The sequence below is a fragment of the Gavialis gangeticus genome, unplaced genomic scaffold, assembly GCF_001723915.1.
Source record: "Gavialis gangeticus isolate Ggan-Ray unplaced genomic scaffold, GavGan_comp1, whole genome shotgun sequence".
Lineage (NCBI taxonomy): Eukaryota > Metazoa > Chordata > Crocodylia > Gavialidae > Gavialis > Gavialis gangeticus.
Window position 1 is genome coordinate 12,374,750 of NW_017729030.1, and position 16,302 is coordinate 12,391,051.

Consider the following 16,302-nt stretch of genomic DNA (forward strand, 5'->3'; position numbering starts at 1 on the left):
CAGAATCTAACATAGTCTCCTAAATTAGTATACTTAAATAAGTTGTTGAAATGTTAAAAGATTAGCAAGCAAAATTAAGCTTCCATATGAATGTTTTAATAAACTTTAAAACCCTCTAAAGCAGACTGTGATGACAGAAAAGGTCCATAAAGGACACTCTGTGCTGTATAGTAAGTGCAGGTAACTGTAGCAAGACGATTCCTGGCTTTTCTGCCAGTTACTCATAAAGAAAATATCTACAAGTAAAACAATTTATATTCATCTTCCTGCAAACAATACTGGCTTCCTGCTTTGTGTTATCATCTATGCCACTCAGATAACAAAGTAAATGGGATTCTATCCAGATTAGTATTGCCAGTGATGTGTGAAATGTAATGAAAACAAGCACTTTCATCTCAGTAACACATGCTGATGCCCCTGCAATGCAGAGGAAAGGGAGAGATCATGAAGTCCATGATGCAAACACCACAGAAGGGTTATATTAAAAAAAATCCAAGAACTATCTTTTTTAAGAATGGATGACACTTCAAAAGTAGCCAGCACAGTGCCATAAAAATATAAGATTAAGGGCCTGATTCTGATGACACCTACATTTATTTTAGACTGGTGTGCTCTCTCTATATATCTTATTTAGTCTATAAAGGTACTTACCTACCCTGCCTTGTAACAATGCATGTCACAGCAGTTTCTCCTAATTTACTCTCATTAAGTGAAATCAGACTCAATCCTCAAGTACTGTGGAATAATATACACTTCAATGCAAACAAAGTGTGACCAGGTTTTGTCATACCTGCTATCAAACATGCTGATCTGCTATAGTTTAAGGTGGTGCTTTTAGAAACTAACTGGTTCAGAGAGGCATACGCTTCTGTTAGCAACAGTCTATTTGTTCGATGCTAGCTCCGTCAGCATCTGATGAAATAAAATGTCACCTATGAATGCTTATGCTTCTGTAAACTAGGTAGGCTGCCTGCAGATATTAACTCCCCCTACATCCCCCCCAAAAAACCCAACAAAAACAACTGTTTACTGGAAGAAGCAGCACATTACTTTGACCCAGCTCTGCAGCATCTATATAGCAGGACTTTAGGGGGCTTTTAGCTAAAGCTGATTCAATCAGCTATTAGATAAAAGTGCCAAAAAAGCCCTACTAAAATGCCTGATCTTTATAGATGTCAGGTGTACTGCTGCCTCTTTTGGGCATGCATGGGACTCAGTACGGGAACACACCAAGTTTAAAATAAAGCACCATTTTGGTTTTTTTAATGTTTGCAAGCAGCCCCAGTTTCTAAGCCTGCTGACAGATATTCATTTGAAGGCACGATGGGATCTAATTAGCGATCCCTAAAATTGCACCTCCTGCCACGCCACATGTGCATGGCAGAAGGCATGATTTTGGCATTAGGGATCAGATCCTAATGTGTCTCACTTGCCAGTGCAGATCCCCCTGCACTGGCAAGGTTCCTGACAACCAGCTGACTGTTGGCTGGCTTCTGAGACCCACGGCCAGTTTAAGCTCCTGTGCAGCCCCCACAGCCAGTGATGATTAGCTGATGGTTAGCAGATTGGTACCCCTCTGGCTACACGTTCAATTTAAGGCACAATAGCAGTATTGCCAACTCTCATGATTTTTGGTGTTGTTCTTGAAGTCTACACTTTGGGAGACAGAGCTAAGGTTTTCACATTCCCAAAGCATAGTCTTTAAGGACAATGCCAAAAATCATGAGAGTTGGCAACACTGCAATAGCAACCAGCCACAGAATTGTTGCAACATAGTTTGTGTAACAACTTTGTGGCTGGTTTCCTGTTTTATTGCACCATTAATCACTTGAACATTTGGCTGGGTTACACTTTAAAGACAGTGGTCTCCAAACTTTTTTGATCGCGCACCCCTATCAGTAAAAAAAATTTGAGCATGCACCCCCAATATATGTATATTTATATAAATAGAAATAGAAATAGAAGTTCTAGTATTTTCTTCCCGCACCCCAATCGATCGTCTTGTGCACCCCGTGTGGTATGCGCACCCCACTTTGGAGACCACTGCTTTAAGACACAACTAACAAGTTAATTGTTTGTTAAGTGTAACATCTGTCACAAGCCTAATGTCTACCCTGCCCTGCCTTCTGCCCGACTTCAGACTAATGCAGCTAACTTCTTTGTATTATAGCTTAGCAAACACTTCTTTTAGCTAGGTAAAATGAGCAGAATTTACACCAGAGCAGAGCACTAATGCAAGGTCCTCTCCCCTAATGGAAGTCTTGAAGGGATCTTCTGTAGTGTGGTGAATGACATCCTAGATGAGGAATCATCTTTGCTCTTTGAGTCCTCATTAAAGAAATCATAAGAATAAACTGGATCCAGTTTGCTTTGTCATTTAAAAAATATCACAATGAGAAGAATGAAATCTGCATTTAGTTGTCATTTACTTCATTGCAGACAGACATGATATGCTGGGGATAAATGCTTGTAGTCTAGGCTATATATTCTAAATATAGGCTCATATTGCTTGCAGTAAGGGAGCATATAAAAACCACGCCAATGTTAATATGATCCACAGTGTTCTGGCATTCTGATGCCTTGAAATGAACACAGTCAAGTATGGAAATCAAGATGACCTTTAACATTCATGTTTTGAATGTAGCAGTTTCTTACAGTGACAGGGAATTTTTACCTTTTAAGGCTCTTCTAAAAGCAAGAAATTGATCTAGGGGCCTACTAGACCCTGGAGGTGAAATGCCAGATAAGCATGGTTATGTAAGGAAATTTGCCACCAATGTTTTATAGAGAATCAGTAGTTCTTCTCTTAGTAATACTTTGATTTAAATAACCTAAGGATTGCCTGTTTTCATTTTAGCTTACCTCATTTGTGCAATTATAAAATAATTGCATAGTAATTCTCATTTTAAAGAGCATAAGATCCAAGCAGTCCCCACAAATATTTTAATATAATCTGTTTGTAGGGTTTTGAGCAATTCCTACTTCTACCAGTTGTAGCCAACAGCTAATGTGATGTCTGCATATAACAAGCTTCTTAATGGCTTTTCTTGTATGGAAGACGAGGAATCATTTATTTGTACGAACAGCAAGATTTTAAACCATTAAAAAAAATCACATCGAATCATGAGAAACAATAATCCACACCCCTTCTTTCCTCCCATGTGACTGTTCATGCAATGTGCTGTTGCCATGTTAGCAAATGACAAGTTACAAGATGCCTTTTGCAAACCTTGTTGTTATTCTGAAGCCTCTGCAGACTACAAATTGACATTTTGCTGCAGCTTTTATAGAAGCTGTAATCTGTTCAAACTTGTACTTTATTTTCAGACACCCTAGTGGTGAAAATGTCACCTGTCGCACTAGCTGCTTTTTAATCACCATTAATTTGTTGAAGGATTTACACTGCAACTTATTGGCAATAGATTTCTAGCCACTTATTGACTTGAGCTGACTCTTCATCTCATAGTTCATATACATAACAGAATTATTTTCAGTTAATTCATATAGAGGCTTACTCTGTTTCAGGTGCCTAAAGTATATTTCTACAGTATATGAGTCTCAAATACAAACAAAACATGCTGGGAAGATTAACATAATACATTAATCATATATCCAACAACTATTAACTCATTGGCAAGTATACATATTGTTTTGAATGTGTAAATAGTGTTTCCTTTTAGCATTAATATTTTATTAAATATAAGAAGTTCTTTCCCATCCAAGTCAGAGTTTTCACAAATAAATCAAACCTTTGAAATAAAAAAACCTATTCTACACAAAATGCCATCATTTAAAAAATATGGATTATCCTCAGATCACAATTCTTACCTCTAGCAGGGCACATGAAAAATATTCCACTGTTACGGAATTAAGATATTAAAGACATTTTGAAATTATTGTTGCGGTACTTTATTGATGTTGTTTAAGGCAGTGTTTCCCAACCTTTTCCAGGCTAAGGCACGCTTACATTAATAAATATTTTCCGCAGCATGCCTGTTAAGGCATTCCCCATACTCATACCCTTTTAGCTAATTGCCATGGCAAAATTCTGTGGCATGCCTTTTCATTTTTGACAGCACACTTTTGTGCTGTGGCACACTGGTTGGGAAATACTGGTTTAAGGTCTAGGAGGTCTCAGTTGGTGGCTGTGTGTGATGGACGCTACCCCATCCACCAAAACCAAACACCCCTCCCTTCTCAAAAAAAACAACAACACAGCAAACAAAACTCCTAGCAAAGTGACAGACTCCAAAGCACATGCTCCTCCCTATGGGGAGAGGATGAACAAACAAAGAGCACATAGTAGATGTTAGTCAGGTTGAAATGCAGTATTGCCCAGGGCTTGCATACCTTGATGATGACTGTGATATTAAAAACTATATAGAAACACCACTTCCTGGCTCAGCAAATGACCCACTTTACACATAGACACAAGAGAATCTCAATTTCACAGGGGCTCCTACCCATATTTTTCTACGCCACATTTGTGCATCTACTAATGTAGAGGGTTACAGAAGTCTGGCATCCAAGTCACATGGTGTTTTAATTATTCTCTCTTTAATTCTCCATAGAACCAGTCCTTTGGTTGTTTTCCAGTTGGGGATGTACATACTGACATCCATTCCAACAGACGTGCCAACATGTGACATGGCTGTGTTAGTCATATCTTTGTGGCTAACTCCCAGGCATACTTAAAATGGACACAACATAAATCACATTCCCTCCTGAAGGCTAATTATATATATACATAGGTAGAGATTAAAAAACCACACACACACAAATGCAACTTGAATGGAAGCAATTAATTTACAACAGGTCTGAATTCAATCTACTGCTCTCTATGTTGAGTCTCCAGAAATTGACATCTGCTGTCTTCAGGTTTTGTTATACTAAGATCTCTGTCTAGCCAATATATTGTTAAGTCTTCTATTGTGCAAAGGAAGCAGGGCCAAATTCTCAAATGTCTTCTAAGCAGTTCCAACTCCACTGAAATCAACACATTTACATTTGCTCGAACTATGCCTGAATTTGCCATGGGGATTTTGTAGAATTCAGTTCCAGTGGAAAGATTTATCAGAAATTCAGCTGGTTTCAAACTATAGAGATCAGACAGAACTATACCTTCCTCTTTCTCCTTGTGAAGGCCACTAGTGCACTGACTTTATCCTGACTGAACTCTGTGAAAATGTTGCCTTCAGAGAGATTGCACTACTTAAGACCATAATAAGGAGATGAAGAGGGTAAAATGCAACCTCATAAACAACATTCCCAATTTCATGAAGTCTTTAAAAAAATTTTCTTACATTAATTTAGAATTGGCATCCCTGTTAGGTTTGCTGGCTCACTCATCACCTATGAAACTCTAATTAGACTATTAGTCTAATCTTCCTCAGTGTCTAAACACTTTGTCAGTTTAGGAAAAAATGGCTCTAGTTTTATGTTGTTAGCCATTCATTGGTTTTTAACATTTCACTAAAAGTTAAAATGGAAAAGGGTATAGTTTTTAACCTTCCTAAAAATCCAAACCTCCAACTTACAGCCAGGCCTTGTTTTCTACAACATTTTTTGCTTTTTAGTGAGTCCAATTTTCATTTTATGAAAGGTAGAGTCTGCTTGAAAAGGCATGTGCAAATTTGCAAGGGTATTAAAATTATAAGCAATACTTTTGATAAATGTGTCATGATTTTGCATGCATTAGCTATAAAGAGTACCTCTTACTTGAAGGCTAATGAGACTTCAAGTCAGCATGACACCTGGTTTTAAGAATTACAGTAAAAACATTTTTTGTAATAAGAGTCTTGTTTTTTCCTTACAGCAGCCAACTTTTGCCATGATTTATCTGCTAATTTACTAGAAGAAAAGGATGAGACTCTATGACCTGTTCCCAAAATTGTTTTCCTCTAGAAACAGGTGAGATGATACATTTAAGAGGTTTTGTTGCTACTATTAAAAATGAACTGCAAATGCATTTACTCATTAATAATTAAATAAAAATTAGGATATTTTTGGTGATGTGACATCATGAGGGTACTTTCAGCTTATTGATTTCAGGGCTCATTTTTGTGGTTGACAAAATCCTTGATCTCTAAATACACATAGATCTGCAAACCGGATTCTCAAATTACTCAGACAGATTCAGAACTTGAACTGACTTTATCTGACAAAGAAGAAAATTTAAAAACCAGTAAAATAGCCTTTCTCTATTAGATAAAACTTTGAACTAATAATAGCTTTGGGAGGAACAGAATTCGCATCCTGTATTCCACTTATACTTTAGCCTTTTCTCACTTCCCTAGGATTTTGGTGTTTTTTCCAGGAAAGAAATCATGGCTTTGGGAGATTTAGGGGATATAGTTTCTGATGGATTATAATGAATTGCATATATCCTGAAGAATGCCATAGTAAATACTCCTGCCACCTGCACAATTATTCCATTGACACACAGTCTAATGTCAATGATGATTTCATATTCTGGGCTTGATATTCAAAATTAGATCTGGAAAATTACATGCCTAATTTGTTCAAGTAATTGTCACAGTAGCATATGGAAACTAGGTAACTGGGCATACAAATATAGAGTAATACGAGCAAGTATCTTTCTGTGCATTCAGTTACCTGATTTGCACTACAATTCCGGTAATTGCAAACTCACATTAATAGTACAATTAGGTGTTACTTTTGTATAAAAAAATTGCATAATCTACTTTAAAAAATTTAGGTGATAAATAACAGAAGCCTTTCTGCCCATTTTCATCCAAGTATTACACTACGCTGAAATCTACTTGACAGCATTTAATTTATGTGCACTATCTATTTTTTCTTCTCTTAGCGATGACCTGCTCTTTAGGACAACATTATTTGGGTGATGAAAGTTAGGAGTGAATTAACCCACTTATTTCCAAGACAATTTTAAAGGCAGGCAAATGCACACAAGGGACCACAACTGTGGGCAGAATTCCTGCAGTTCTTAATGACTTCAGTGAGATGTTCAGCATTTCTGAAACTCAGGGACTTATATTTAGCTATCCAATCAACAGGCTTAGCCGAGCCATTTGGACAAGTTTAAGACCCAGCTCTGTCCTCTTCCTGATTTAAAACTAGAAAGAAAGAGGATACTTGTCTGTAGGGCTATTGGACATTATCAGCTGGGCAACAGAGAGTGCATGCTGAGAAAAGGGAAGTGGTCCCTTTTTTCAGTAATAGCGAGAGACTTCTTTTTCTAAAGAAAAGAATGAGAAGAATACCAGAAGAATACAAGAATGGCTTACAGCTGGCTCTGAAAAGAGAACTAGGCAAAAGACCTACCATGCCATAGAAACCTGTTCAGTTATCCCTGGAAAACTCAAAGTAACAAAGAGAAAGGGAGGCCTCGAGCTCTTTGACTCTTACCTGCAGCAGGTGTTCAGTATCCACAGGGGCCAGGGAGAGAAGTTACACATAAACCGGTTTAAGTAATCAGAAACTGGTTTAAACTTGTAACAGAACAGAAGCTCAGTACACATAAACCAGTTTCAAAACAGCTGATAAACCTGGTTGAATGTAGTATCAGACATAACTGATTTGGGTCAAACCAATTTATGAAAATTCTGTCCTGGACCCCTTTCTGGTTCAAGTTAAATCACAATCTCCCAGCATCCCAGCATGCTTTGCAGCCCTGGGCTCCGATGTGCTGTCTGCTTCAGAGAGCAGGGCTGGCCCTGCCCCTGTGCTCTCCTGCTGGAGCAGTGAGGGCTGGCTGACAAGGGAGGAGGAGGGAAAGCCTGGCTGGGGATGCAGTCCAGTCTGCAGGGGGAGACGCTGCCTTCCCCACTCCCCAGCAAACCCCAGCTGGGATCTGGGGCCAGGGAGGGGAGTTAAACACCCCTTCTCCCGCTCAAACTTACTGCTGGCTCTGACTATGGACTGAAAATCCCAGAGGCACCTGGAAGCAGGAGGAGGAAGTGATGAGTAACCCTGCAGAGTCTTGCTGCTGTGATTCTGGACTGCAAAGCCCAAAGACATTAGGGGCAGCTGGAAGAGGAAGTGAATACACAGTCCATGCTGGCTGTGCCAGAGAGCTGTGTTCTAATGTCCCCTGGCTTCTGGCCTGAGCCACTGCAGGCATGTGGCTGCATTTTCCGAATGAAAGGTAAATGTCTGTTCAGTTCTGTTTCAATTTAATCTCTGCAGCTTAAACTACTCTGCAAAGACTGAATCAATTTAACCTCGTTTTTTTTTTTGACTGTCTGTACTTGGACAGGAAGACTGAAGGGGCAGATTTTTTTTTACTTTGGATTTTGTTGATATCTTCCCCTTTTGCTACAAGATGCCAAAAGGCAGAGCAAAGACTGAAAAGATCAGGCCCAAAGAAAATGAGAACAGGGAATACAAGCAAGGAACAACATCTTGGATTCAGAAAGAGAGAAAGATTTGTAAAGAGATCATAAATGAAGATCAGCTAAAATAAATATAGCATTCAAGTCAATGACTGTATTGATAAAAGACGATATAAATTAACATGGCTAACAGAACATTTTGAGAGAAGTTGTACACATTATGAATGAATAAAATTACAAATATCTTTGATTTCAATCCATACATTTCTTATATGACCTATTGAACTATGGTACTTCTTTTTGTCTTCCTGAAAATATTCTGTATCCCATAGAGTGTTTCTAAGGGGTAGCATGGGATGATACAAAGATGAGTCAACATTCTGTGTTTAGGTGCCTTACTCATTTTCTGAATGACAGTGTGGAACAGAGTCAGAAGTGTATTAAGTTTCCAACCATTCTCAAACAGCAACAGGTGGTCAAGAAAACTGTCTTTCTATAATATGTCACAGATAGCTCTGCCTTGGAAAATTACTGACTGCATTAGTGGCAGCCAGTGGCACCAACTGATATGTGGAATGAAAAAGAAGAGAAACATCTGCATGCATGTGGTGAATGAGCCTCAAAGTATAATTAATGCCTTGAAGCATTTTCTGAATTCAAACAAAGTATTTATATGTCTCTATTCAGATCCTGAGATCATGTTATACTAAACTCTCATTAGCTACCTGGAATGTATACTAAATCACCACTTTAAACAATTAATCTAACAATGCAGGATTATTAAGTTGACAAAGTTCTTTGGGTGAATCTGATATCTTTTATTAGACCAACTTAAATAGTTGAAAAAAACGAAGGGTTTTTAAACCCGAAAACTTGCTAAACATTTTTTTTTCCAACTATTTAAGTTGGTCTAATCAGATTCACCCAAAGAACCTTGTCTGCCTATTAGGGCTGTGCAAAGCTTTGGTCCCTGATTTGATTCAGCAGAGATTTGGCCTGATTTGGTGGCCAAAGCTCCAAATCCAAATGGAAATTAAAGGGTTAATCTCTCTGAATCGATTCAATGACCTCTGAATTGATTCAGACAGATTTGGCGATTCGGACATAGACACAGCTTTAAATGTTTTTTCCACATACCTCTAGGTAGCAGGGGCTCTGAATGCTGCAGTGCTGGGGCAGATGCAGAGCCCCACAGAAGCACGGGCCTCCTTAGCATGCTCGGCAGCAGACCTGGAAGTGGACCAGAAGCACTTCCAGTCTACTTCTTGGTCCACCACGGAGAGCGCAGGGTTCCCTTCCCCCTCTGCCCCCCTCCGCTCAGCAACTGGTGCGTCCTGGGTTTGGGGGGGCACCCAGGGTCTGCCTGTGGCTGATCACTGAGTCAGGGGGGTACGGGGGGCAGGGGGGCCAGCATGCTCCCCAGCAGACCCAGATGTGGAAGTATTTCTGGTCCACTTCCGGGTTCGCTTTTGAGCACACTGGAAAACCCCCCCATGCTCCTGTGGGACGCCCCATGTGCCCCAGTACCACAGTGATCATGAGTTGTGCTGCTACCTCAAGGTATGTAGGAAAAAACTTTTAAAGTTGTGTCTGATTCACTGATTCGCCAAATCAGCATTGAATTTGCAGATTTGGATTCGGCCATATTGAATCAGGGATAGTGATCTGAATCAACAGATTGAATCACTGTCACCGATTTAGGCCGAATCTGAACCTGAACTGAATAAGGCCCATTTCGCATAGCCCTACTGCCTATGTCCTTAGACCAACACAGCTACAACTTACATCCCTGAATTATTAAGCTGAAACCTTTCTACTAACTGATCTTAAGGGCTGTAGTTGACTGACTATTCTTTCCAAAGTAACTCAATGGACCCCTCTACAAACCTCATCAAAATAATAACAAAATAGGCATTTTGTGTACCAAAAAGCCAGCTCTTATAGTTATTCTTAATTTGCTTGGACCTCCAATTCAGTGATATGATGAGGAACACTGCACAACATATATTATATTTATACCTACTTTCCAAAGTAGAAAGAAATCATTGCTAAAATTGTTTTTTCATCTATGTTGAAATCCCACAAACACACTTCAGTGTAACCATCCAGTTACAAGAAGATTGTTCTTAGCACAACTAACATATGTTTCATTCTTACTAAATAGATAGGTCTTAACATTATTTGTATCTCCAGATATTACATTTTACAGTATAAAAACACACACTTTTAAAGCAAGCACATTCTTTTATGTGTTCAATTAGTTCGACAAACACAACATTGCCGCTAAATTAAAAACACTGCTGCATTTGACAAGTATTTTTGAGATAGTTGCTGCAAAACTTGTACATCATGGAGGAAGTTCCGAGTCTACAAAATGACAGCAGGAGTTTTGCTATTGATTTCAATGGAACTAAGACTGCACACTCCACACTTAGTAGGTAGAAAACACCTCCATATTGGATATTCATGGAGTGTGCTGGAATACAAGAAAAAGATTGAGGAAGTGTACTTGCTGTTTGAAAAAATAATCTTTTACAGAAAGTCAGAGATCCTTCATAAGATTTAAATCTGCTTGTATTTCCTGTATAATAGAGTATAGATTACATTGAGCTTCCAGCTTAAGTAACTTTAGCTCCTAATGCAACTGCTTACATTAGGACTAAGTTGCCCGCATTTCTTTTAAGACAGACAGGTTGCCTAAAGACAGCAAACATGCTGGGAATACGGAACAAAAACCGGTTTAGCTACCAGATTGCGTAATGCTAATATTGGGTAACAGCTTATTGAAATATTTTGTCTTGTCAGCTATGCAGTGGGAGTACAGATTATCTTTGCTCATAAATAGAGCTGGTTCTCCACAACTTGTGAATAATGAAGACAGTTTTCTGGCTGTAGGCTTAGCAGCTTCTGTATGTTATTGGCATGTCCTCTTTAAACTGCAAACAGAACAAAATGTTGATGACCAGCATTTTGCTTTATATAAAACTGTAATGAAGAAATTATTTTTTTAAAGTAGGGTTTAAAGTAGGGTTAGTTTTTCCAAAGCAAGGTGACATTTCATTGCATGTTAAAGTGTAAGACATATTATTTGTTCATTCAGGTATGAATGATCAATTTTCTGTGTGAAGCCTTCACATGACAATTCAATCCATTTTAAGATCAAAAGAGTCTGAGAAGATTTAAACACACTTTCCCCAACCCATCCACATTCTTAGTTCCTTTTCCCCACTCTTCATCCTCTCCTCCACATAACACAACTGTACAGAGACTATGATTTATTTACCTTTATCCCAGGGAGTCCAGGAAGCCCAGGGAGACCTGGTTCACCCTATACAGGAAAATTGTATAACATTACAGAATAATATTCAGTTACAACTGATAGCCAGCAAACAGCCCATATGTATATTGTAGCAGGGACAGTATGATATCACAGACCACCTATCTGATTGCTATTTAGTTCCAGGATCACTCAATCTCAGCCCAACATAATGTACATTAACCTAGAAACATGAGTAAAATTTCAAGCTAGGTGACTAAAATGACTCCTATATCTACATTTAACCATACTAACTTACATGAACTAGGAGCCTAACAGACATTCAGACTGAAGATTTTGGTATTTTTTTTATTAAAAGGAAAAAAACATATAACAACAGTTCCGTACTGTCATTTACTGTATTTACAACAAATATTTAATCCTATACTGGCTACCCCAGAGAGCTCAGTTAAAATCATACACTTTCAGTGTTCACTCACTCACAACTGAACCATCATTTTATTGGAACCATCAGCACTATGAACATTTGGGTACAAATGTTGCAGACACTCGCATACACTCCTCACACATCTACATGCAATCATTGACTACTGCTTTTTTCAATAAATATGCTGTTTATTTATAACTGCATTTAAAAAGGGCTATACTTTCAAGAGGGATTTGTTTAACAGGAACTGAAGAGTGATCACATTCATTTTGGAATAACAGATAAGCACTACAGTCACACACATATAATCATTTTAACATATTCATTAAAATGAAGATGAAAGCATTACCTCCTGAGAGAAGAAAAATGATTGATAAACATCAATATTAAAAGGTATTTAGGATTGAATTTCAAGGAAATGATTTTTAAGGGCAGGAGATTTCAGTTTAATACATAATAAAACTTAAACCAAAGCCCTGGACCTGAACATTTTCAAATTTTGGGGAAGTTCTGGCCCAAAATTTGTAGCCAGCCTCTACCCCTACATTTACTTGAACTAAATTCTGGGTTTATATAATTTTGAATTATGGAGAAATCAAAATGTCAGTTTTGTGGTTTTACTACACTAATAAAAATGTTCCTCAGCTTACATAATCAGTTACAATACTTTTATTCAATAAGACTAAAATATACTTGAAGAACTTAGTGCACAAGTAGAGTCTAGCACATACTGAAAAATAACAGTTGATCTGAAAATGATTTATCAACCAAAGGAAATCTTAACATGTTGGAAAGTTCTGATAAGTATTTCTCCATCAATTTCAGTCATTCCATAATTTTAACAAATCATCTTGACTAAAAGTACTGAAATAGATAATGTTAAGCATGAAATAAAATGAAGAAAGAAAGGAAGGATACCTGTTTCAACTGACTCTTTTAGTTGTTGTTATGCAACCTACCATTTACTAACCCAAAAATAGTGCTCCTACTCCTATTCAAAGAAGGAATAGGAGTCCTAAATGATGGCACAGTAACAGGTGTTACCGTGCCATGCCAGCAGCACAAAGTTATTTGTCTTATAGTGAGAGCACACCACTATGGTGACAAAGCTGCGGTGTCGTGGTTTTTGCCCGCCGACCCTATGTCACCGTAGCATCTTGTGTAGACGTGCCCAGTCTGAATTATGTTTACTTTTGGTAGAGAATTAGTCCACAAGTTCTAGTCCTTCATCTTATTTTCTTATCTGCAGACTCAGATATGCCAGCAAAACAAAGATCTCAATCTTACAGTTTTCCTGTTACCAGTGCTGAAATGAACATTACTATTTCTCTGTCAGTTTTCAGATAACTAAAATTTACTGTGAACGTAAAATTTTAATAATGAAAATTATTAAATTGTTTATGTTTTATTTGCCTTACAGTTGACCCCAGCCAGGGCCCGGTACCAAAAATAAAGACGGTACTTCAAAATGCTACAAATTCTAAGTATTCTCACTAAAAAGATTAACATGTGCTCACAAGTTAAGACCTTTTTAAACACAGAAGAATCAAAAACATATTTTAAAAGCTAGTGTTTCACCATGAATCATGTTGTAGTTGAATGCATGGTATTTATATTTCTTGACCTTTTCCAAAATACAAGACATTGATATGATTTATGAGGTGAATGTCTTCAGGACAACTAAAAGCTTGAATGCAAAATCCAATCCATTGCACTGAAGTGGTCAAGAATGTTATGGAACATGTATGTGACAGAACTCAGTAATATACAAGGCGGATTCATTCTTTTTCATACCATCACGCAGACGTAGTTTATTTGTATAAACAGAAATATTCACACCACATAAATAAATGAATAAATAAATGAAATATATGCTCTGGGCTAAATACTTCTGTTTTGTCCTTTTTTATTATTTTGTGGTGTCTGAAGGGAGTTTTTTTCTGAGTGACGAATAAGGATCTGATCCAACCCTAAAACAAGTCTGGGAAGTCAATGAGTCTCTGCATGTATCTGTTCTAGTGAATCCCAGTGGTGGACTGAAATATTATTTAATCAAAGGAAACTCCCAGCAGGCACTATAAAAGTGTACATGGTTTATGAATTAGTACTCATGAAAGGAATAAAAAAAATCTGGGATATGGGCATTCATCAGAGTTTATATGTCTCTATTGCTAGCTTTTTTTTTTTAATGTGTTCACTATATTTACATTCATAAGTCAATCTTGTTCAAAATGTGATATGCATGGATGCATGCTGGCAATATAAATTCTTGAGACAAAAAATTATCCCTTGTGATTTCTCCCCAAGATTGAGGGAGGTATTTGTATTATTTCCTGTATTCTCAAGATATTAGAATACATTTTTTGCCCCTTATCTATCTTTAGGATGTAAATTCCCTTTTTTTTTTTTCAGAACTTCATAGAACTTCATATGCTTCTACACAGATAAAGCCATCATCTTACCTAACTTTAAATTAATGAGGGATTTGTGGGCTACTGCTTATTGTCCAAGCTAGAAAAGCTCTATGTTCAGCTTGATGACATTTCTATTTTGTCATTGTCTGTCTCTTGATTTATCATGATAAAATTATTTTTTTAACAACAATTCCAGTAAAAAATGTTCTGGCAGCAACAGGCAGAATCCTGTTGATTCTGGAGCAAGTCAGAACACTGTAAGAGGATAGGCACAGGGCATGTAGCCTTTTTTTCTATTTAGCAGAATCATAGCTTTGAGCACTTCTGTCATTGTCTATTGTCATTGTATGGCACTTACACAGCACAACACCCCAGTTCATTTCTACTCATGCTCCCCATATAGCTTAGTATGCTTACACCATGAATGATTTATCTTCCAGAAGGAAAGATGACAAATGATAATAGTTGGGAGGAAAGGTGGAATAGGGGAACAGTGACAATAAAACAGTGCCTGGCATGTGAGGGCAAGTGGGATGACCTAGTATGAAGGGAATGGGGAAGGAGAAAATGGGGGAATACAGAACCTGACAGGGGTTGGAAAAGGAGACATTGGTACAAGACAGGATTAATAGAGGCATATTGAATCTCTGGTGGTAAAGATATTGTGGGACTCTGGTAAGGGGAAAGGTAGAACTGGGACACACAAGGTCCCTGCCCAGGAGGTGGATGCTGCAGAAAGAGTGAGCTGGGGAGGGGAACATAGGGACAGACACACCTGGACGTGTAATGGAGGGGGGTGGGGGTACAAATGGCCTCTGTCACAGAAGAAAATGAAAGGCACACAGAGCTCCATGCATGAGGGAGGAACTGGAGGATTTACGGGGAGTTCTTGATATAGAGGGGCATGGAAAGGTAGCAAACAGGCTGCTTGTGGGGAGATAGGCAAAGAGTCCCCTGTTGTGTACCATAAGCTCAGCCTACAGATGTTTAGGAATTCACACTCCTGCTTTATCCCTATTATATCTATTACACCAAGCCTGATTGTACTAGGCACTGAGATCCACTAGCCTGCTGATACATCACTGCTGGTTGTTCCCTTCCTGGCACAGAGCAAATGACAATATGAATCTAAACGTGTTTTAAAGCGCTTTATCTGGTTTATTATCCAATATTACACAGTACATGATAAGAAATTTTAATGATTCCATAGATTAGATAACTTAAAACTACTTTCATTAGCTTTTCTAATTAAAACTAAATTTTATTGACAAATTACATTTGCATACTGTAATAGTCTTGTATCTGTTCAGTCTGTTACAAATCATTTAGATCATAATTTGTGATGGTGAAAACTCAGATGCAATTTTTGGTTTTGTTTCCTGATTCTTAAAATTTTTTTTGGAATTCTGCTTGGCTAGAAAAAGGGACTGAAGTTTAGAAAATAGCTGTCCCAATATTCCTAGATGTAGTCATATGATTTTAGTTCTTTGCTGACCCAAGTACTGGAACATGATCTACATGAACCTTTCAGAGTTAGTTTCTGCTCTCCCCTGGCACAAGCTGTGGTTTCTTAGCCCAGCTATGGGTGGAACCCTGCAGGAAAACCAAGCTGTGATCCTGTGTCACAGAACTGCAACTACTGAAATCCAATGTCACTTTAGCAATCCCAGGGTATCCTCAGATGTTGAGATGACAGGTTGTCATGGGCTCTCCCACCTACGGCTGTGTCCTACCCATTTTTGGTGGGGGAAAAATAGGTCTAAGGCACAGGAGGGTAGTTAATGCTATTGATGACACTGTGAATTTCCTACTGGAAATCTGGTAGGCTCAGGACGCTTCACAGCATATAAAGTAGATGCACCCCTGGCT

At 38.1% G+C, this 16,302-nt stretch overlaps 1 protein-coding gene across 1 annotated transcript in view; it reads right to left on the minus strand.

The window, feature by feature from the left end:
- Positions 1-16,302, minus strand: part of COL25A1 (collagen type XXV alpha 1 chain) — a gene marked incomplete at its 5' end in the record, with an annotated part of 779,688 nt that overhangs the window by 61,819 nt on the left and 701,567 nt on the right. The window contains one exon of the mRNA XM_019521958.1: positions 11,599-11,643. Coding sequence (XP_019377503.1) covers positions 11,599-11,643 — 45 coding nt within the window. The remainder of the gene's footprint in view (positions 1-11,598; positions 11,644-16,302) is intronic.